Source organism: Saccopteryx bilineata, chromosome 1 (genome assembly GCF_036850765.1).
Source record: "Saccopteryx bilineata isolate mSacBil1 chromosome 1, mSacBil1_pri_phased_curated, whole genome shotgun sequence".
Lineage (NCBI taxonomy): Eukaryota > Metazoa > Chordata > Mammalia > Chiroptera > Emballonuridae > Saccopteryx > Saccopteryx bilineata.
The window spans coordinates 85776619-85799485 of NC_089490.1; the positions used below are offsets into that span (position 1 = coordinate 85776619).

The 22867-nt window shown below is 46.5% G+C and overlaps 1 protein-coding gene across 6 annotated transcripts in view; it reads right to left on the reverse strand.

The window, feature by feature from the left end:
• Positions 1-7178: 7178 nt before the first annotated feature.
• Positions 7179-22867, reverse strand: part of XRCC6 (X-ray repair cross complementing 6) — a 62179-nt gene continuing 46490 nt past the window's right edge. For 5 of the 6 annotated variants that reach the window (XM_066256885.1, XM_066256896.1, XM_066256875.1 and 2 more), the window contains 7 exons: positions 21640-21826; positions 18139-18307; positions 16599-16760; positions 14088-14217; positions 11657-11757; positions 10217-10330; positions 7179-7446 (listed from right to left, as the gene is read on the reverse strand). In XM_066256885.1, the coding sequence (XP_066112982.1) occupies positions 7250-7446; positions 10217-10330; positions 11657-11757; positions 14088-14217; positions 16599-16760; positions 18139-18307; positions 21640-21826 (1060 nt within the window). In that variant the 3' untranslated portion in view covers positions 7179-7249. The remainder of the gene's footprint in view (positions 7447-10216; positions 10331-11656; positions 11758-14087; positions 14218-16598; positions 16761-18138; positions 18308-21639; positions 21827-22867) is intronic. The other variant, XM_066256913.1, reaches the window with a different exon arrangement.

The window sequence follows — 22867 nt, forward strand, 5'->3', positions numbered from 1 at the left end:
CTGAGAATAACTGTTGAAGAATAAGGGTTTCTAGTATCCCTTGGGACATAATTGGCAGGGGAGGAAGGATTGGTATTGGTGACTGAAACCACTGCTACCTCACATGCCTCATCTACTTGGAGGGGAAGTACCATGGGGAATATTTTTACCAAATACAAATAACTTGAGTCCTGTAATAATCAGATTAACAAGGGAAGATTATATTTGGTTTCCTCTTGGCCAGCTTGGGCCAATATAACCCACTCTGCAAGAAGCATACCTGGGGAAACTGGAAACCATCCTGTCATGTTCAGGCCTGTGCTGTGCCTGATGGGCCATCCTCTCCCCCAGCTCACTCCAGTGTTTATACAACCCCCACTTCCACCAGCAGTTTTACAGTTGTGGATGGTGGAATTTGAGTTTGTTCTTACTGTCTCATACTTTGTCATATGTGTCTTTATACTCTAAAAGACAGAGGTAATGCCTGACCAGTGGCAGTCCAGTGGATAGTGTTGACCAGGAGGTTGATGTAGCCACTTTGAAACCCCAAGTTCACCAAGTATGGGGTCTTTGGTTTGAGTGCAGCATCATTGACATCCCAAAGGTCACCATCTTGAGCCTAAAGGTTGCTGGCTTGAGCAAGGAGTCCGATCCCCAGTCAAGGCACATAAGAGAAGCAATCAGTGCACAACTAAAGTGAAACAACTATGAATTGATGCTTCTCACACTTTTTAGCAAGAGAGAGACAGGAAGGAGGAGAGATGATAAGTATCAACTTGTAGTTGTTGTGTCACTGGTTGTTCATTGATTCCTTCTCATATGTGCCTTCATGGGGGGGGGGGGGGCTCCAGTCAAGCCAGGGACCATGGGATTGTGTCTAATCCCACTCTCAAGCCGGTGACCCTGTGCTCAAGCTAGATGAACCCATGCTTAATCTCTCATCCAGCAATCTTGGGATTTCAAACCTGGGTCCTCAGTGTTCCATGTCGACACTATCCACTGTGCCACCACCTGATCAGGCGATGCTTCTCACATTCTCTTTCTCCTTCCCCTCTCTCAAAAAAAAAGACATAATTTGGGGGCAGAGAGAAATCCAAGCTCCACCTAAATGGAAACTAAGGCTTACTCACTAGAAGTCTAGGAAGGGGGTGGGGCAAGGGCTCCTGGCATCTTTATTCCTGGTGTTAGTCTACTCTGGAGTGTTAGCTCAATTCCCATAGCTATAATTGTAAGCCTTCAAAAAGCAGAGCAGGGTGTCTATTTGTAATCACCTGAAGAAAAACCCTGGGCTCTTTCCTGCCCCTACTGGCCTTTATTGCCTGTCCTGTGTCTGCTTATTCACCGTGTTCTCTTAATATTTTATTTGGTTTCTGGAATACAGGGGGTCCTCAGGTTACAACATAGATCCGTTTCTACAATAGTGACATAACCTGAACTTCTGTGTAAGTCAATACACACCCTAGCCTAAGTCACTTACCTATCCTAACAGCTGTAAAATCATAATCTAGAACATAAAAACACAACTAAGCCACAGAAAAAGAAAAAGGACATAAATGTACTATATTCTGTAGTAACAAAAAAATGAGTGTAAAAAAATTCCTTGCCTTTATTCCTGTGGTTGGCTTGCACACTGGAAGGGGCATTGCAAGGTGGGAGAGAGTGACTTATTGGAAGGAGGAAGCTAGAGGGGCAGGAGAACCTGCAGAAGGTGCTGGAGATACTGGGTCAGGTGAATCAGGATTGCCTAAGGAACATGCAGGAGATGCTGGAAATTATTCTACCTGTACTATATAGGTGCTTCATCTTGAGAAGCAGCTGATGTAGAGGGTACAGGCCTCTCTACCTTTCTAAAGAATTGTTCCAAGCTAGTCTGGAAGGTTGATGACCTCTCCTAAAATCTGCCTATAGGCCTGACCAGGCGGTGGCGCAGTGCATAGAGCATCAGACTGGGATGCCGAGGACCCAGGTTCGAGACCCTGAGGTCGCCAGGTTGAGCGCGGGCTCATCTGGTTTGAGCAAAAGCTCACCAGCTTGGACCCAAGGTCACTGGCTCAAGCAAGGGGTTACTTGGTCTGCTGAAGGCCCACAGTCAAGGCACATATGAGAAAGCAATCAATGAACTAAGGTGTTGCAATGTGCAACAAAAAACTAATGATTGATGCTTCTCATCTCTGTTCTGTCTGTCCCTGTCTATCCCTCTCTCTGACTCTCTGTCTCTGTAAAAAAAAAAAAAAAAATTTGCCCTGGCCAGTTGGCTCGGTAGTAGAGCGTCGGCCTGGTGTGCAGGAGTCCCGGGTTTGATTCCTGGCCAGGGCACACAGGAGAGGCGCCCATCTGCTTCTCCACCCCTCCCCCTCTCCTTCCTCTCTGTCTCTCTCTTCCCCTCCCGCAGCCAAGGCTCCATTGGAGCAAAGTTTGCCCGGGTGCTGAGGATGGCTCTGTGGTCTCTGCCTCAGGCGCTAGAATGGCTCTGGTTGCAACACAGCAATGCTCCAGATGGGCAGAGCATCACCCCCTGGTGGGCATGCCGGGTGGATCCTGGTCGGGCGCATGTGGGAGTCTGTCTGACTGCCTCCCCATTTCCAACTTCAGAAAAATACCAAAAAATAAATAAAAATCTGCCTATAGCATTGCAAGGCATCCATAACAGCTCTGTAGACCTTACTGAATCTGTATCTGAATCTGAGACCTCAGCCTGAAATTTTGCCAACCCATCTACCATAGAAAAACTTTCTCCCAAACCATTGGTAGTAAATCTCTTGGGGTTTGGGGTTTCTCTCTCTTCCTCTTCAATCAGTTGCTTCTCCAGATGAATGAGGTCCTCAGCAGACAGCTCCTCTCCATGTGATGCCAGTAGCGCTGTGACATCCATCATGATGGCTTTCCTCTTCAAAGCACTACCATCTGAAGACTCTTGACTTTCATTTAGGAGCCATGATAAGGGGAAAAAAGTCACCAAACAAAGCAACACAAACAGAACAGTTGTGATTTTAACAGTCCAATATGGCAAAGGTAATCGTAGTTGGGGACACCAACTCCCTCAGACGCTCGTTACTGATATTCTTCTGTCACATGCAACCAAACTAGTTCACCCAAGTAGTCCGTAAGTACGACACTAACGGTGCAAACTGAAGCATTCATGTCTCAATTTTTTAAAGTTTTATGTGAATGAGTGCTGTAAACTTGAAACGTCATATGTCAAGACTGTCATAACCTGAGGACCCCCTGTACTCCATATCCATTTCCTTCTCAGATTCTTTGTACTTGGTACTCCTTTACCGCAAAGGTGGTTCTCCTCATGCTAGTCTTTTTTTTTTTTTTCATTTTTCTGAAGCTGGAAACAGGGAGAGACAGTCAGACAGACTCCCGCATGCGCCCGACCAGGATCCACCCGGCACGCCCACCAGGGGCGACGCTCTGCCCACCAGGGGGCAATGCTCTGCCCATCCTGGGCGTCGCCATGTTGCGACCAGAGCCACTCTAGCGCCTGGGGCAGAGGCCACAGAGCCATCCCCAGCGCCTGGGCCATCTTTGCTCCAATGGAGCCTTGGCTGCGGGAGGGGAAGAGAGAGACAGAGAGGAAGGAGAGGGGGAGGGGTGGAGAAGCAAATAGGCGCTTCTCCTGTGTGCCCTGGCCGGGAATCGAACCTGGGTCCTCCGCACGCTAGGCCGACGCTCTACCGCTGAGCCAACCGGCCAGGGCCCCTCATGCTAGTCTTAATTCAAATATTCTCTAGGGCAGGGGTCGAGAACCTTTTTGGCTGAGAGAGCTATGAACACCACATACTTTAAAATGTAATTCCAGAGCCCTGGCCGGTTGGCTAAGTGGTAGAGCATCAGCCTGGCGTGCAGGAGTCCAGAGTTCGATTCTTGGCCAGGGCACACAGGAGAAGCGCCCATCTGCTTCTCCACCCCTCCCCCTCTCCTTCCTCTCTGTCTCTCTCTTCCCCTCCCGCAGCCAAGGCTCCATTGGAGCAAAGTTGGCCCAGGTGCTGAGGATGGCTCTGTGGCCTCTGCCTCAGGTGCTAGAATGGCTCTGGTTGCAATAGAGCCACGCCCCAGATGGCAGAGCATCACCCCCTGGTGGGCATGCCGGGTGGATCCCAGTCGGGCACATGTGGGAGTCTGTCTGACTGCCTTCCCATTTCCAACTTCAGAAAAATACAAAAAAACACTAAAAAAAATTAAATAAATAAAATGTAATTCCGAGAGAGCCATACAACGACCTGTGTATGTTATGCATTATCCAATAAAAATTTGGTAGTGTCCTGGAGTGATTAGCTCCAGCTACCTGCAACCATGAACATGAGCGGTAGGAAATGAATGGATTGTAATACATGAGAATGTTTTATATTTTTAACATTTTTTTTTTAAGATTTGTCTGTGAGCCAGATGCAGCCATCAAAAGAGCCACATCTGGCTCGCAAGCCATAGGTTCCCCTGCTCTAGGGCCTTTCCCAGCTTCCCTAACTCATGTTGCCTTTCCATCACTGTAACATTGTTTCAGTGGTTTCCAACCTTTTTACACTTGGGGACTGGTGAAAACAGAATTATTTGGGGGACTGCTAGGGTAGAAATCACCCTGAGCATAAGCAAATTCGACTAAGGTCATTAATTCTATAATCTTCATACATTAGGGTGGTTAACCATGGGCCAGCATGAAATTTCTGGTGGATTGGTCTGTGAACTAGCTGTTGAAAAACACTATTATTTAACTTGTCCTTAAGTAATATCAGACTTTTCTGATTCCCTCAGCAGAGAGCCAGAAATTATGTGATGAATGTCCTAGCACCTGTAGTGGTGGCACAGCAGATAAAGCATCGACCTGGAATGCTGAGGTCACCAGTTGGAAACCCTGAGCTTGCCTGACCAGGTGGTGGCGCAGTGGATAGAGCGTCCAACTGGGATGCGGAAGACCCAGGTTCGAGACCCCGAGGTCGCCAGCTTGAGCGCAGGCTCATCTGGTTTGAGCAAAAAGCTCACCAGCTTGAGACCAAGGTCGCTGGCTCAAGCAAGGGGTTACTCGGTCTGCTGAAGACCCCCACATATGAGAAAGCAATCAATGAACAACTAAGTTGTCGTAACACGCAACGAAAAACTAATGATTGATGCTTCTCATCTCTCTGTTCCTGTCTGTCCCTGTCTATCCCTCTCTCTGACTCTCTCTCTCTGTCTCTGTAAAAAAACACAAAAACAACAACAACAACAACAACAACAAAACCCCTGGGCTTGCCTGGTCAAGGCAACATATGGGAGTTGATGCTTCCTGCTCCTCCCCCTTCTCTCTCCTCTCTAAAATGAATAAAGTATTTAAAAATAAATAAAAAAAAGCCCTGGCCGGTTGGCTCAGCGGTAGAGCGTCGGCCTAGCATGCGGAGGACCCAGGTTTGATTCCCAGCCAGGGCACACAGGAGAAGCGCCCATTTGCTTCTCCACCCCTCTGCCGTGCTTTCCTCTCTATCTTTCTCTTCCCCTCCCGCAGCCAAGGCTCCACTGGAGCAAAGATGGCCCGGGCGCTGGGGATGGCTCCTCGGCCTCTGCCCCAGGCGCTAGAGTGGCTCTGGTCGCAACATGGCGACGCCCAGGATGGGCAGAGCATCGCCCCCTGGTGGGCAGAGCGTCGCCCCTGGTGGGCGTGCCGGGTGGATCCCGGTCGGGCGCATGCGGGAGTCTGTCTGACTGTCTCTCCCTGTTTCCAGCTTCAGAAAAATGAAAAAAAATAAAAAATAAATAAATAAAAAATAAAAATGAATAAAATCTTAAAAAAAAAAATTTTTTTTAAGTAATTTAACTTCTCCTACACTCTCATGAGATGCTCATTCTAGTCCTGAAAGACACAGACCTTTAGAAACCCTGAATCGAATCTCAAGCCATCCTTGGAGGATACACTTCCTTCCAGATGCTTTCCTTCCCTCTCTCAAGCTAATTCTTCAAAAGCAGTAGCAGAAAGTTCAGGAATGGGACAGGGAGGATGGATGAGGGATAGGAGGAAGAACACAAAAACACTCCCCTCCTCTTCCCCTTCTAATACTAGGACCTCTCCTCATCTTGAACTTCCTACAGCTCCCCTAAAAAATAAAGAGAAATAACTGATTTCATTTCCACTGAAACAAAGTTTTCAGGGCAAAAGAAACTGTATCTTCATCTATATATCTATTTTTTTGTATTTTTCTGAAGCTGGAAACGGGGAGAGACAGTCAGACAGACTTCCGCATGTGCCCGACCGGGAACCACCCGGCACGCCCACCAGGGGCGAAGCTCTGCCCACCAGGGGGCATCGCTCTGCCGCGACCAGACCAGAGCCACTCTAGCGCCTGGGGCAGAGGCAAAGGAGCCATCCCCAGCGCCCGGGCCATCTTTGCTCCAATGGAGCCTTGGCTGCAGGAGGGGAAGAGAGAGACAGAGAGGAAGGAGGGGGGGGGTGTGGAGAAGCAAATGGGTGCTTCTCCTATGTGCTCTGGCCAGAATCGAACCCAGGTCCCCCGCATGCCAGGCCGACGCTCTACCGCTGAGCCAACCAGCCAGGGCCATCTTCATATATTTGAATGTCACGTTAAAAAGAATGCAACATAAGAGAATGTACTATTTTACTTATAAAGCGAATGGTACCAGTATTAGAAATGTTACATTCTTTTTTTGTGTGTGTGACAGAGAGAGGGACAGATAGGGACAGACAGACAGGAAGGGAGAGAGATGAGAAGCATCAATTCTTTGTTGCGGCACCTTAGTTGTTCATTAATTGCTTTCTCATATGTGCCTTGACCAGGGGGCTACAGCAGATGGAGTGACCCCTTGCTCAAACCAGATGAGCCTAGCTCAAGCCGGCAACGTCATGGTTTTGAACGTGGGTCCTCCACGTCCCAGTCTGATGCTCTATCCACTGCGCTACCGCCCAGTCAGGCTAGAAATGTTACATTCTTATTGCTTCTGAAATCTTATCTTTAGATTTTATTATGACACAATTAAAGGAAAACAGGTGAGGATAGGACCTTGATACTTACAACCTAAGTCATTCCTTTAGTATGTTCACCTGTCCTTAATTATCATTCTCCCCTTCTTATTGGTATTTATTTTGTTTCCATTGTGATGATGTGTGTTCCAAGTGGGAGAGAAAATTAAGCTAATAGCCAACAGCAAGTGATCTTTGGATGTGAGGCAGACATATATTGCTCTTTCACACTAAACAACAGTATATAGTATAAAATTAAAGCTCTTTATTCAGATAGTAGAATAAGGCACAACAATGGGTGTATGGGTGCACAGTCTCTGGTCAGTCCTTCTGGAAGTGGTTGGTGAGCGCATCTAGCAGTTCCTGCTTCCTCATCCCTCCCTTCAGTCCGTATATCCTGCAGGCTTCCTTCAACATGGGCACAGTGAGCTTACCCAGAGTGCCTTTGCTGACATGGGCCTTCAATTCCTCTTCTGATAACTCCACCTTGGGCCTTTTGCTTCCAGAACCTTCATCATCTAGGGGAAAAGGTCAGGAGGGAGTGATTAGAAATGCTAACAGTAGCCTGACCAGGCATTGGCGCAGTGGATAGAGAGTCGAAGTGGGATGTGGAGGACCCAGGTTTGAGACCCCGAGATCGCCAGCTTGAGCATGGGCTCATCTGGTTTGAGCAATGCTCACCAGCTTGGACCCAAAGTCGCTGGCTCAAGCAAGGGGTTACTCGGTCTGCTATAGCCCCACGGTCAAGGCACATATGAGAAAGCAATCAATGAACAACTAAAGCGTCGCAACAAAAAACTGATGATTGATGCTTCTCATCTCTCTCTGTTCCTGTCTGTCCCTATCTATCCCTCTCTCTGACTCTCACTCTGTCTCTGTAAAAAAATAAAATAAATAAAATAAAAATAAATGCTAACAGTGGCATCCCAGCTACACTGCACAGAACCTTCACACAATCTGGGCAGCAGTCAGCAATTTCCCATAAAGCTGTGATGCCACTTAGAACACCATTGGAAGCCTGATCAGGTGGTGGTGCAGCCAATAGCACACTGGCCTGGGACACGTAGGACCCAGGTTCAGAACCCTGAGGTCACTGGCGTGAACACGGGGTCCCTGGCTTGAACATGGAGCCTCTACCTCAGGCACTAAAAATAGCTTGGTTAGCCCTGGCCGGTTGGCTCAGCAGTAGAGCGTCGGCCTGGCGTGCGGGGGACCCGGGTTCGATTCTGGCCAGGGCACATAGGAGAAGCGCCCATTTGCTTCTCCACCCCCACCCCTCCTTCCTCTCTGTCTCTCTCTTCCCCTCCCGCAGCCAAGGCTCCGTTGGAGCAAAGATGGCCCAGGCGCTGGGGATGGCTCCTTGGCCTCTGCCCCAGGCACTAGAGTGGCTCTGGTGGCGGCAGAGCAACGCCCCAGAGGGGCAGAGCATCGCCCCCTGGTGAGCAGAGCGTGCCCCTGGTGGGCATGCTGGGTGGATCCCGGTCGGGCACATGCGGGAGTCTGTCTGACTGTCTCTCCCCGTTTCCAGCTTCAGAAAAAAAAAAAAAAAAAGCTTGGTTGCAAGCATGGCCCCAGATGGGCAGAGCATCAGCCCCAGACAGGTGTTGTTGGGGGGATCCTGGTCAGGGCACATGTGGGAGTCTATCTCCCCTTCTCTCACTTGGAAAAAAAAGAAATATATAAATACACACACACACACACACACACACACACACACACACACACACACATAAATAAAAATATAAAGTCCAGAATTGGTGAGAGTGTAGGGAAACAGACACATCCTACATCCTTTCTTGGATAGGGTATAAACTGTAGCACTTTTTCAGAGGCAAGCTAACAATTCTTTTTTTTTGTATTTTTCTGAAGTTGGAAATGGGGAGGCAGACAGACTCCCGCATGCGCCCACCGGGATCTACCCGGCACGCCCACCAGGGGGCGGTGCTCTGCCCATCTGGGGTGTTGATCTGCCGCAATCAGAGCCATTCTAGCGCCTGAGGCAGAGGCCACAGAACCATCCCCAGCGCCCGGGCCATCTTTTGCTCCAATGGAGCTTCGGCTGTGGGAGGGGAAGAGAGAGACAGAGAGGAAGGAGAGGGGGAGGGGTGGAGAAGCAGACGGGCGCCTCTCCTGTGTGCCCTGGCCGGGAATTGAACCCAGGACTTCCACACACCAGGCCGACGCTCTACCACTGAGCAAACTGCCCAGAACCCCAAGCTAACAATTCTTATCAGTTTTTTTTCCTTGTATTTCTCTGAAGCCGGAAACGGGAGAGACAGTCAGACAGACTCCCCTATGTGCCCCACCGGGATCCACCAGGCACGCCCACCAGGGGGCAATGCTCTGCCCCTCCGAGGTGTCGCTTCTGTTGCGACCAGAGCCACTCTAGCGCCTGGGGCAGAGGCCAAGGAGCCATCCCAGCGCCTGGGCCATCTTTGCTCCAATGGAGCCTTGCTGCGGGAGGGGAAGAGAGAGACAGAGAGGAAGGAGAGGGGGAGGGGTGGAGAAGCAGATGGGCGCTTCTCCTATGTGCCCTGGCCAGGAATCAAACCCGGGACTTCTGCACGCCAGGCCGACGCTCTACCACTGAGCCAACCGGCGAGGGCTTATCAGAACTTTTTAATGTTTACACCTTGATCCAGCAATTCCAGTGCTAACAATTTATTCTATGTATCATATAAGTGAGCCGGATTCTGGGGAGTCAACACATAAGTACACAATGGTCCAAGTTCAATGCAGCATATCCACCAATAAAGGTCTGGCTGAATAAACTACCACATCTATTAAATGAAGTCCTCTGTAGCCTTATTTTTCTTTTTTCTTTTTTTTGCCTTATTTTTTTTCATTGATTGATTTTAGAAAGACTGAGAGAAAAAGGGAGGAAGAGAGAGACAAAGAAAAGCAGAAGCATTCATTTTGTTGTTCCACTTAGTTGTGCATTCACTGGTTGCTTTCTGTATGTTGCTGACTGCAAACTGAACCTGCAACCTTGGCGTTTCAGGTCGACACTCTGACTGAGCTAACCAGCCAGGGCCTGTAGCCTTATTTTTTTTTAAATGAGGTAGATAATGTAAGTGTGGATATGAATAACTGTCCAACATATATAGCTGAGTAAAAAATAAACTAGAAACAATGTGAATACTATTCCATTTATGCTGAAATACGTTTTTACATGTAAATACTGTATGTAGGTTTATATAGAAATGTTGGAAGGGTCATTATCCTCTGTGATAGGGACATAAAGAGCTTTTGAAAAAAACCCACTGGACAGCTACACCCAGCTCTCACCTTGTTTTCGCTTGGAAACTTTTCCCTCTGGATTATAGTCAGGTGGGTAAACAAGCTCCTTAAACTCATCCACGAGATAGCCCAGTCTTTGATCCATTGCTTCAATCTTAGGCACTAGAAATGCAAAACAGCAAAAGTGGCCTGGCAAGTCACAAACCCTGGCTTCCTGTAAGCACTTGATTGGGCTGGGGGAGGTTGCAGAAGGAAGGATCACAAGGAGGCAGCTGACCTGGCCATGAAAACAGTCAATAAAATTTTTTCTGACATTTACCAAGTACCTTTTAACAATTGTATTTAATAAGCACTTACTATAGCCAGGCAGCCTTCTAAATGCTTTGTTAATCTCTGGGGTAGGTAGATTTGTCTCCCTGTTTTACAGAGGAGGAAAACCGGAAGGTTAAATGACTTGACTGAGGTCAAGCAGCTGGGAAGTGGTAGAGGTGAGAACTGGGCTGGATTCTGAGGATTCAAACATGTCTGTGCCCTCAGCAGGCTTACAGTTGTGTCAGGGTAAGGAGGCAGTACAAACAGAGGTGCATACAGCTGGGCAATGCCATGAATGAAGGGGCTGTGTAGGGCACACAGGTAGCTGGGGTAGGGGTCAGGAAAGACTTTCTGGAAAGCTGACTGTTCTTTCTCAGGCAGGAAAAAGCATAGGGCTGAGAAACAGCAGATGATTGATATACAACTTGAAGACAGAGTATGAAGAGGGCAGGATCCAAGGAGGCTGGAAAGGCAGGCATAGCGAGGTCATAGAAACCTTGAAAGCCTGCTCAGGCATTAAAACTTATCAAAACCGTGCGAAACACGGAGGGGCTATGAGCAAGGTGGCAACATGATCAGATCTGCATTTTAGAAAGACCACCCTGACAGCTGTGTGGAGTATGAACTGAATAAAGACAAGTGAGACAAAAGGCTGAAGCCGTGTGTTTGTGGAGACTGTGCAGGCATTAGGACTGAACTATAAACTTGAAAAGTTATACAGCTGACAAGACCTACTGATGGAATGAGGTGTGGGGACAGGCAGGAGAGAACGGCTGGGGTACCAGGAGCATTGCCCAAGACAAATGCAGTGCCTACTTCAGTTATGAAGACTAAATGGATGAGGATAAGACAGTACCAGGCATAGAGTAAGCACATAATAAACGGTATAAATGACTTTTTTTAAAAAACTTTTACTATCATGTAGCCATGGGGCAGCCTGGTTCAGAGACAGGTCTCAGAAGCCTGGCACTTTCTCCTCCTCTCACTGAATGACCAGGCAAATATTTTCTGAGGCAGTCTAAGCTAGCATAGAAAATCTCTCAGACAGAGATGGGCTGGACAACGAGGGCAAGTCCTGAGAAGGTACTGGGAAATGCATCCACATTACTGTTCAAGGTGAGATCAATAAGAAAGCCTTCCATGACCAAGACTTCAGCTCAGTGGTAGCCCTCTTACATATCAGATCTGCTGCTTGCTCCGGCTCTGTCAAATCCAAAGCCAAGGCCTCCAGGTTCCTGAAGTGCTGCTGTAGCACTGGGTTCTCAAAGCTGTCACTTCTGTTAAAACAATAATAATGGGGACATAAATTTTAAAAAAGTTTTTTTTGAGAGAGGCAGGGAGAGTCAGGAACACTGAGCTGCTCCTGTATGTGCCCTGACTAGGGAATTGAACTGGCAACCTCTGTGCTCCAAGATATCTGAGCTATCTGGCCAAGGCCTAATGTTTTTTCCACTCGGTCGTGCATTCGTTGGTTACTTCCCTTGTGTGCCCTGACGAGATCGAACCCTCAACCTTGTCATTGCAGAACACTCTTAACCAACTGAGCTAACCAGCCAGGGCCGACAAATAAATTTAAAAATAAAATGTGCCTGACCTGTGGTGGTGCAGCAGTTAAGAGTTGACCTGGAATACTGAGGACCCTGGTTCGAAACCCTGGGCTTGCCCAGTCAACGCATGTATGACAAGCAAGCAAGGAATGGCTAAGGTGAAGCAACTACGAGTTGATATGCTCTTTAACCCCTCTGTAAAACCAATAAATAATTTTTTTTTAAAATGTAAACATTTAGCCTGACCAGGTGGTGGCGCAGTGGATAGAGCATCGGACTGGGATGCAGAGGATTGAGACCAGGTTCGAGACCCCGAGGTTGCCAGCTTGAGCGCGGACTCATCTGGTTTGAGCAAAGCTCACCAGCTTGAACCCAAGGTCACTGGCTCAAGCAAGGGGTTACTCGGTCTGCTGAAGGCCCGCGGTCAAGGCACATATGAGAAAGCAATCAATGAACAACTAAGGTGTCACAACGAAAAACTAATGATTGATGCTTCTTGTCTCTCTACATTCCTGTGTCTGTCCCTATCTATCCCTCTCTCTGACTTTCTCTCTGTCTAAAAAAAAAAAAAAAAAAAAAAAGTAAACATTTAAAAAATAATAAAATTAAATAAATCCAACTCAGCGCAGGTCCAAGATCATCTGAAAAAATGACCCCAAATAAAAGACTTAGGAATGTTATCTCTTGAATCAACTTCTCTCTCTTCAATTTTCTTTTTTAAATTTTATTTTAAAACTTTATTTAATAAACTTTATTCAATTTTTAGGAGAGAGAGAGAGAGAAGGGGGGAGAAGTGGGAAACATCAACTCTCATATGTGCCTTGACCAGGCAAGCCCAGGGTTTCAAACTGATGACCTCAGTGTTCCAGGTCGATGCTTTATCCCACTGCACCACCACAGGTCAGGAGGTCAGGCTCTCTCTCCAATTTTCAACTTACTGTCTGATGCTAGAGAACCAAAATCTAATTTAAAAGTGAATAAAACCTGCTCACCTGTCTGTCACTGGAAGCTTTGGGAAAAGATGGAAACGGAGGAGGTTGTTCTATGTAAGTTCAGAGAAAAGACGAAGAAGAGATGATGGGAGGTGGGGATATATGAATGTGAGGTTTCTTTCTTTCCATACTCAGTAGCAGCACGAGGGTAAAAGAGAAAGAATCTACACTCAGAAAGACCTAGCTCTTTCCTGCTGGATGAGCCTGCACAAGCTGCCTGTCTCCTCAAAGCCTCATTTTCTTCATCTGTAAAATGGGCATGAAACCCAGCTTTCAGGGCTCTTATGAAGAATAAATGAGATTGACCAGGCAGTGGCGCAGTGGATGGAGCATCGAACTGGGACACAGAAGAGCCAGGTTCAAAACTCCAAGGTCACCAGCTTGAGCGTGGGCTCACCAGCTTGAGCATGGGGTCACTGGCTTGAGTGTGGGATCAGAGACATGACCCATGGTCACTGGCTTGAGCACAAAGGTCCCTGGCTTGAAGTCCAAGGTCACTGATTAAGCCCAAGGTCGCTGGCTTGGGCAAAGGGGTCACTCATTCTGCTGTAGCCCCCTGGTCAGGGCACTTATGAGAAAGCAATCAATGAACAACTACGGTGCCACAATGAAGAATTCATGCTTCTCATCTCTCTCCCTTCCTGTCTGTCCCCTCTCTCTATCTTTCTGTCACAAAACAACAAACAAAAAATTTTAGAATGGGGGTGAGAGAAAGAGAAACATCAATTTGTTGTTCTACTTATTTATGCATTCATTGGTTGATTCGTCTTCTTTTTTTTTTTTTTAGCTCCATCCACTGTACCACTGCCTAGTCAGGCCACTGGTTGATTCTTATATGGGCCCTGACTGGGCATCGAACCCACAATCTTGGTGTATCGGTATGATGCTCTAACCAACTGAACTACCTGGCCAGGGCCTCTAGATTGCTTTTAAAAAGTATTAATCAATTCGTTAAGTGAAAAGAGTAAAATTCCTTTCTCTTGGTCTATGGTTAACTCGAATTTTCAATAAGACTTTCAACTCAGGAGGCAGTTCTAGAAGAAAGCCTGTGATTGGCCCACTACTCACTTGTATTTGAAGCGGAGCTTCTGAACAATAGCCTTCATCTTGTCCACCTGCTCTGGGTTTGCTGTGACTTTTTCAGTAAAGACCACCTTCCGTTTATCATCGGCATAGGGCAAGAAGACAAGAAGAAAGCCTGGAAGGGAGATAAGGTTTCTGAGATTTAATAAAAGGTTTCCGTGACTGAGCTGTTGTTTGTCCCTCAGCTCCAAATTCACCCTTCTACGTCCTGTGATGCTGAGGATAGGACCCTGCAGACCTCATTTCTCCTTTACCGGCTGATTTCTATTAGCATCTGCCTAACAGACTTCCTCCAGAGGGTGACCCCAACATAGGAGTGCTCATCCCCATATGCTTCCCGTTCCTTTTGCTGTTTCCAGGCCTCTCTACCTGGTGGCAGCAGCTGGTTCCACCTCCCACTCTTCTGATACACCAGCGCCAGCTGGACAGTGTCTGCTCCCCAGAGGACTAAGTCCCAGCTCCATCAGGCCCTCCTCTGAGCAACCCCTTTATTCCCCCACCTTCTACCACATGCTGAAGGGAAGAAATGGGGGCAATCAGCCTGTCTTGTTCCAGTCACCGGCTGGTTCTAGAAAGACTGAGAAATCTGGACATTGAAACAAAGTGCTGCTGCCCTGAGAAGGGCCCTCGCAGGCAATGCTGACGGCACTGAGCTAGAGGGATGAGCAAGTCCCTTTGCCCTCCTCTGCTCTGTAGTTTCCCCTAGCACCTGTTCTTCAACTGATTTTATTTTTTTAGAGAGAGACAGAGGAAGAGACTTTTTTTTAGAGAGAGAGAGGAGAAACATCAATTTGTTGTCCCACTTATTTATGAATTCATTCGTTGATTCCTGTGTGTGCCCTAACCAGGGATTGAACCCATAACCTTGTTGTATCAGGACAATGCTCCAACTAACTAAGCTAACCAGCCAGGGCCTCTAGCACCTGCTCTTAATAGAGCCTCACTTAGAGCCAGCGGCAAAGGAGAAAGTAGGTGTTCAATGCTCAGCCTCAGAGCATTAAAGGGTGAATTTGGAGCTGAGAGATAACAGCATAATAACTGACATACAAAGCTATTCCTGAGCATTGTGATGACCAGGGTTAGAAATACAGTAGGTTCAGCCTGACTGGTGGTGGCACAGTGGATAGAGCATCAACCTGGGACACTGAGGTCCCAGGTTTGAAACCAAAAGGTCGTCAGCTTGAATGCAGGCTCATCCGGCTTGAGCGAAGGGTTGCCAGCTTGAGCGTGGGATCATCAACATGATCCTATGGTCGCTGGCTTGAGCCCAAAAGGTCAGTGACTTGAAGCTCAAGCTCACTGGCTTGAGCAAGGAGTCAGTGGCTTAGCTGGAACCCCCCTACCCCTCTCAAGGCAGGTATGAGAAAACAATCAATGAACAACTAAAGTGCCACATCTATGAGTTGGTGTTTCTCATCTCTCTCTCTCACTCTCTCTTGTTAAGAAAAAGAAAAAGAAAGAAATATAATAGGTTCAGAGTCACTTTATAAAGTTTATATTTATTAGCATGGTTAAAAAAGAAGGAAGACTACCATCTGTTAGGCTACTCTGTGCTAGGCACTTGTATGTTTATTAACTGATTTAAAATGTTAAACAACCTTGAGAGATAGGTATTCCAGAATTCTCATCTCTGCAGATAAGTAGTATAAAAAGAAAGGTTGAATTACTTGCCCAAATTGGCTGGCTAACAAATAGCAAAGATGTGCCTAAATCAAAAGAAAGTAAGCAACTTTCAATCTGACCTGTGGTGGTGCAGTAGATAAAGCATTAACCTGGAATGCTAAGGTTGCTGGTTCTAAACCCCAGGCTTGTCGGGTCAAGGCACATACGAAAAGCAACTACTACAAGTTGATGCTTTCTGCTCGCCCCCCTTCTCCTCTCCTTCAAGTTAATAGATCTTTCCACTATAACTCATTGCCTTAGTGTATCAGGAAATAAACCAAATGTTAAACATTACAAGGGTGCCGGACGTGGCCAAGTGGCTCAGTTGGTTAAAGCATCATCCCAACATGCTGAGGATGTGGGTTCGATCCCTGGTCAGGGCACATACAAGAATCAACCAATGATGACATAAATAATTGGAATAAGTCAATATTTCTCTCTCTGTCTCTCCTTTCCTCTCTCTCTCTAAAAATCAATGGATACAAAACAATAAAAACACATTACAACCATGCCAAACAACAGCTATTAGTAAAGAAAGGTGTCAGCAGTAAGACCCCCATGAACTTGTTTGTGTCAGTAACCTGCAAACAGTCCCTGTGCAGTCAACCCTCAACCCTGGCTGCAGAGCTGCCTTGTATAGTTGTGCATACTTGAATTGTACAACCATATCAGGCAGCCTTGTATGTCAGACTCACCTGTGAAATTTTAAAAACTCACACTTCCCAGGCCGCATTCCTGGAGACTCTTGATACAGCAGGTCTGAGTTGGAATTCCATGAGTGATTCCAAAGTCTAAGCAAGGTTCAGAAGTACTGAAAATATCTCTTCCACATACCTGGGGGAGTCGCCTGAACTTTCTGGTCATCCAGCTGCTCTTCCTGAGGCATCAAGGCCACAAAATAAGGGGGGATGTTCTGGCGAGGGGTGTATCTGCACACTGCCATGACCTCCTTCTCCAGACACTTGGTGAGGAGAGCACTGAACAAGGTTGAGCTCCCTGGAAAAAAAACATTCCAGGGGTCTACATCCCTCTTTGCCAATGCTATAAGCCTACAATTTTTCTTCCATTTTGTGTGTGTGTGTGTGTGTGTCTGTGTGTGTGTGTGACAGAGGGACAGATAGGGACAGACAGACAGGAAGGAAAAGAGATGAGAAGCATCAATTTTTCACTGCAGCACCTTAGTTGTTCATTGATTACTTTCTCATATGTGCCTTGACCAGGGGGCTACAGCAGAGCGACCTTGGGCTCAAGCTAGTGAGCCTTGCTCAAACCAGATAAGCCTGCGCTCAAGCTGGCAACCTCAGGGTTTCGAACCTGGGTCCTCTGCACCCCAGTCCGACGCTCTATCCAATGCACCACCGCTTGGTCAGGCTTTCTTCCATTTCTTAAAAGGTTTATGATAAGCTTGACCTGTAGTGGCACAGTGGATGGAACATTGACCTGGGATGCTGAGGTCACTGGTTTGAAACCCTGGGCTTGCCCCATCAAGGCAACTATGAGTTGATGCTTCCCACTCCTCCCCCTGCCTTTCTCTCTCTCTCTCTCGCCTCTAAATCAATAAATAAAATCTTAAAAAAAAAAAACAGGGCTCATAACACTTCAATACGTAAGGGGTGACTGACCCAGAGCTAAGGGGAAAGTTGGGACAACAGAGGTATGGAAAGGAATAAGAAATTGGAAGCCTCAAATACTCTATTTAGGAGTGTGAATTATTAGTCAGTTTCAGATTAATGACATAAGCCCCAGTTGCTACCGAAAACCAATCAGGTCAAATCAAGAGAGTTCATTAGCTATATAGCACAGAGAAATATAGGTCTGGGCAACAAAATAAACACAATGGCCGAGTTCATATCATCTTCAATTGCCAACACTATGGAAGAAGTTTTGGGGTTTTTTTTTTCAAACTCTCTAACTGATGCCTTAAAGCAGGGGGCCAGTTCACTGTCCCTCAGACGGTTGGAGGGCCGCCACATACAGTGCTCCTCTCACTGACCACCAATGAAAGAGGTGCCCCTTCCGGAAGTGCGGCCAGGCTGGATAAATGGCCTCAGGGGGCCGCATGCGGCCCACGGGCTGTAGTTTGGGGACACCTGCCTTAAAGAAAGAATTCCACAGGAATTAAGTTTTTAAAATAGTAATTGCATAGTTCCTCCTGGACATTCATAATTCATATCAGCATATTATACGTCCTAAAGCAATCTCTTTCGTTGAGTTTAGTCCCACATTTCCAAAATTTATTTTAAGTATGAAACACTTTCAAAGTACCCAATAACACACCCTACACAGTGTCCAAGCAGCACTCCTTTAGGAAATGCTACTCAGCAAGTTGCCTCCTGTGCAACTCATTCATTTACGCTTGGTCTGTGCCACTTACCATTGACCAGGGACTCCTCAGGGTACACGAACAGGGAGGGTCTTAGGTGATGGTGCTTCTTCAGCATTATCAAGGGCTTGAAACCGATGAGGACCAAACCGGGTTCATCAAACCGTTTTAGCTGTTCCGTCTCCTCTTTCTCTAGCACAATCTGACGACTCCCATAGATCTAAAGGCAGGGGACAAGGAGGAACCACAAAGAGAAGCTGCTGGAGATGTGAAATGGTTGCCACGTGACCCTAGTAAGTCAAAGCCAGCTCTCTTCTGAGGAGCAGAAGTATGGCTCACTAGGGCATCATCCGTCTACCACCAGAAATTAACACTTACTGAGTGCCCAGCAGGCCCTTTAAGTTTGTCATCCAATGTATCTTTTGTGCCAATCCTCAGCGGTAGATAGTAAAAACTGTTTTACAGCCTGACCAGGTAGTGACACAGTGGATAGAGTGTCGGACTAGGACGTGGAGGACCCAGGTTCAAAACCCCGAAGTTGCTGGCTTGAGCGCAGGGTCTCTGGCTTGAGCGTAAGGTCATAGACATGACCCCATGGTTGCTGCTGGCTTGAGCCCAAAGGTTGCTGGCTTGAGCCCAAGGTCGCTAGCTTGAGCCCAAGGTCTCTGGCTTGAGCAAGGAGTCACTCGCTCTGCTGTAGCCACTCCCCACCCCGGTCAAGGCACATATGAGAAAGCAATCAATGAACAACTAAAGTTCTGCAATGAAAGAATTGATGTTTCTCATCTTTCCTTTCCTGTCTGTCTGTCCCTATCTGTCCCTCTCTCTGAAACATCTCTGTCTCTGTCAAAAAAAATTATTTTACAGGTTAGTGAACTGAGGCTCAGTGGTTGGTAACTTGCTTCAGATTATACAACTGAATTGGACTTGAAACCCATATCTGTCTGGTGCCGAAAGCCCTACTCTTCAAGCATTTATTCCTTCTTCATTTAACCTGTACTGTGTGCTCATCCTTGACACACAAAGGCTGCTCCAAGCACACCTATTTATGTCAGGTAGTATGCTGGGTCTCAGTGTGGGAGGCAGATACACAAACACATATAAGTACTATGTCCAAACTTTACCATTTGCATTTTGATTCTAAATATGTGATTAGTAATAGAACTTAGTAAACTGAGTCAAATTTGGGTTTTATGAAAAACAGAGTCCTCAAGATTTTTTTTTTGTAGGTACATTGGATCAAGAAAAAAACTCACTGATTAGAAGAGCTTCTCATGAATAAGTCAACATGGAAAATAAATTACCGTATTTCCCCATGAATAAGATGCTCATGTGTATAAGACACACCTTAATTTTGGGGCCCAAAATTTGGGGAAAAAAATGTATTTCAAAAAGTTATTAGGCCCTGGCCGGTTGGCTCAGTAGTAGAGCGTCGGCCTGGCGTGCAGAAGTCCCAGGTTTGATTCCGGCCAGGGCACACAGGAGAGGCCAGGGGACACAGTGCCCGTCTGCTTCTCCACCCCTCCCCCTCTCCTTCCTCTCTGTCTCTCTCTTCCCCTCCTGCAGCCGAAGCTCCATTGGAGCAAAAGATGGCCCGGGCGCTGGGGATGGCTCCTTGGCCTCTGCCTCAGGCGCTAGAGTGGCTCTGGTCGCGACAGAGCAATGCCCCGGATGGGCAGAGCATCGCCCCTTGGTGGGCGTACCGGGTGGATCCCGGTCAGGCGCACGTGGGAGTCTGTCTGACTGCCTCCCCATTTCCAGCTTCAGAAAAAGACAAAAAAAAAAAAAAGTTATTAAACTCAAGTTTTATTCATCATAAAATCCATACAACTCCTCGCCTGACCAGGTGGTGGCGCAGTAGATAGAGCGGAAGGACCCAGGTTTGAGACCCCAGGGTCACCAGCTTGAGTGCGGGCTCATCTGGTTTGAGCAAAAGCTCACCGGCTTGAGCCCAAGGTTGCTGGCTCAAACAAGGGGTTACTTGGTCTGCTGAAGGCCCACGGTCAAGGCACATATGAGAAAGCAATCAATGAACAACTACAGTGTTGCAACGCACAACGAAAAACTAATGATTGATGCTTCTCATCTCTCCATTTCTGTCTGTCTGTCTGTCCCTGTCTATCCTTCTCTCTGACTCTCTGTCTCTGTAAAAAAAAAAAAAAAAAGTAAACAGCTAAATTCATACAACTCCTCATCACTGTCAAAACTCCCATCTGTTAGCTTGTCCTCATCTGTGTCTGATGACAAATCACTGTCTTCATATATTGCCTTGTCCTCAGTTCTATCTATGGCATTTGAAATGTCACATTTTTTAAATGCAAGTAAAAAAATCTACAACCACTGTATAAGACACACCCAGTTTTTAGACCCAAAATTTTTCAGGAAAAGGTGCGTCTTATACACAGGGAAATACAGTATTTTGAGCTGCACTCTCTATGGAGCACACTTGGGCCTTTCCCCACCCGCTTCTTTCCCCAGGACAGGTGCTCTCCCCACTCCCAGCAGGCCCACACCTCTTTAGCCTCTTTTATCCCTCATGGAGAGAATCTCTCTTTCTCCCCTGAGGTCCAAGGGAAGCTGTCCAAAAAAAGAATTATTTCCAAAATGGAATAGGAAATTTCTTCTTCTTCTCTCCTGCAGAAAGCAGGGCAGAACACGTTGGCTTGAAATTTGTGCTCCAAAAACCATCTCATCAGCTAAATCAAAATATCTAGTTTTAGTCATTTAGTTGATCCTTCTAGGTCCTGAACTTACACAAAATTTCAGATTCTCTCCCACATCTTGAATCAAAATGGATAATTCTTTGCTTTTATTTTTAGGTATCAATCCTTTCACAGACTGAGTAAAGGTGAGAGGATGAGGGAAGATAATGTTCTGCATTCTAAGTCTGTCTTTCAGATTAAGAAAGATATATGTGTATCATTTCTAAGCAAAAAAAATATTTGGTTAGTCTGGCCAAACAGAAAAATTCTCTCCCAAGAAAAAGCACACTTGGCACCTAACACTTTCCATAGCTCCTCATCTCCCTAGTTAAATATAAGCATTTTCTGCTATTGTACCTGAGCAAGGAATCAGACTCTCAGACACGGAGCAGACTGTGCTGAGTGAGCAAGGCCTAAAGTTTTCACTGACATTTCTTTCAAACACTGGCTCTAACTTTCTAACTCTCAAGGTATCATTGATGTAGATGCCATAGTTCCAAAGAGTAATAATTTTGTTTTAACAGCCTGGCTAGAAAGACCCGCACATGGCCTGACTGGTGGTGGCACAGTGGATAAAGCGTTGACCTGAAAGTTGCAGGTTTGAAACCCTGGTCTTGCTCAGTAAAGGCACGTATGAGAAGCAACTACTATGAGTTGATGCTTCCTGCTCTTCCCCGCTCTTTCTCTCTCTGTCTCTTCTCTTTCTAAAGTCAATAAATAAAATAAAATAAAATAAAAAACAGAAAGAAAGATGAGCACATGAAAGCTAACTGAGTTGAGTAGGCTGATCAGTGTTTCCCCTCCCTGTTAACTCCCATGGAACAAAGATTCAGTAAACAGGCAGGCCTACCTGAGACCTCTTGGTGTCACTTGGCAGAAGCAAACTGCCTGTATTTACATTAAATGTCCGTGTCTTGGTTTTCACTGGTTCATTCGTTTCCCGATAAAGCCTGATTGGAGGAGGTTTGAAAGCCTTCTGGACCATGTTATAAATGCCGACAGTGAGTGCTATATCTTTGCTGAGCTTCAACTTCAACCTGGAGGATAAAGAAATAAAGCATAGACTGAAAGATTATACTTTCCGATCTAAAATTCCTTAATGGCACCCAAGCCTTAATTTGCTTTATTCTCCCTAAACAAGCTCTTAGAATATAAATATAACTCATTTTAATAATACAGTGGAGTTTGCTATAATACCATCTCAGGGCCTGTACCACAAAAATTATTTTCAGAATATATTAACTGTTTGAATGATAAATGTACTGTAATACAAATAATGGTTATTTTTAGTGAGCCCAGCACAATTCCAATCCTGTTACAGCCATTCACTCACTTGTCATAACCCTGTAAATTCTGTATTGGATTACCTGTTGTTTCTGCTTGTCTAGTACCCATTCTCCCTTCTTTTAACAATGAAACCCTGATTCTTTTATAGGAACCACCCTGCTGCCACTGCAGTTTTCTTGTGTGTGTGTGAGTGTATGTGTGACAGAGACAGAGAGACAGAGACAGGGACAGACAGACAGGAAGGGAGAGAGATGAGAAGCATCACCTTTTTGTTGCGGCTCTTTAGTCTCCTTAGTTGTTCATTGATTGCTTTCTCATATGTGCCTTGACTAGGGGGCTGTAGCAGAGCAAGTGACCTCTTGCTCAAGCCAGCAACCTTGGGCTCAAGCCAGCGACCTTGGGCTTTAAGCCAGCAACCTTTGGGCTCAAGCCAGCGATCACTGGGTCCTATCTATGATCCCACGCTCAAGCCAGCCAATCCCGCACTCAAGCTGGTGAGCCCTTGCTCAAGCCAGGTGAGCCCACGCTCAAGCCCACAACCTCAGGGTTTTGAACCCGGGTCCACCGCGTCCCAGTCCAACACTCTATCCACTGCACCACAGCCTGGTCAGGCTGAGTGAATATTAATCAAAGCGCTTTGCCTTTCCCTGACCAAGTGGTGGGCATATCTGACCCAGGCTCAAGCCACCAGACCTATTCTCTTCAGAGTATGGGTCTTAAGTAATGACCAAGGAAGAACATGGTTAGATGGATGCTTTCTTTCTTTCTTTCTTTTTTTTTTTTTAACAGGG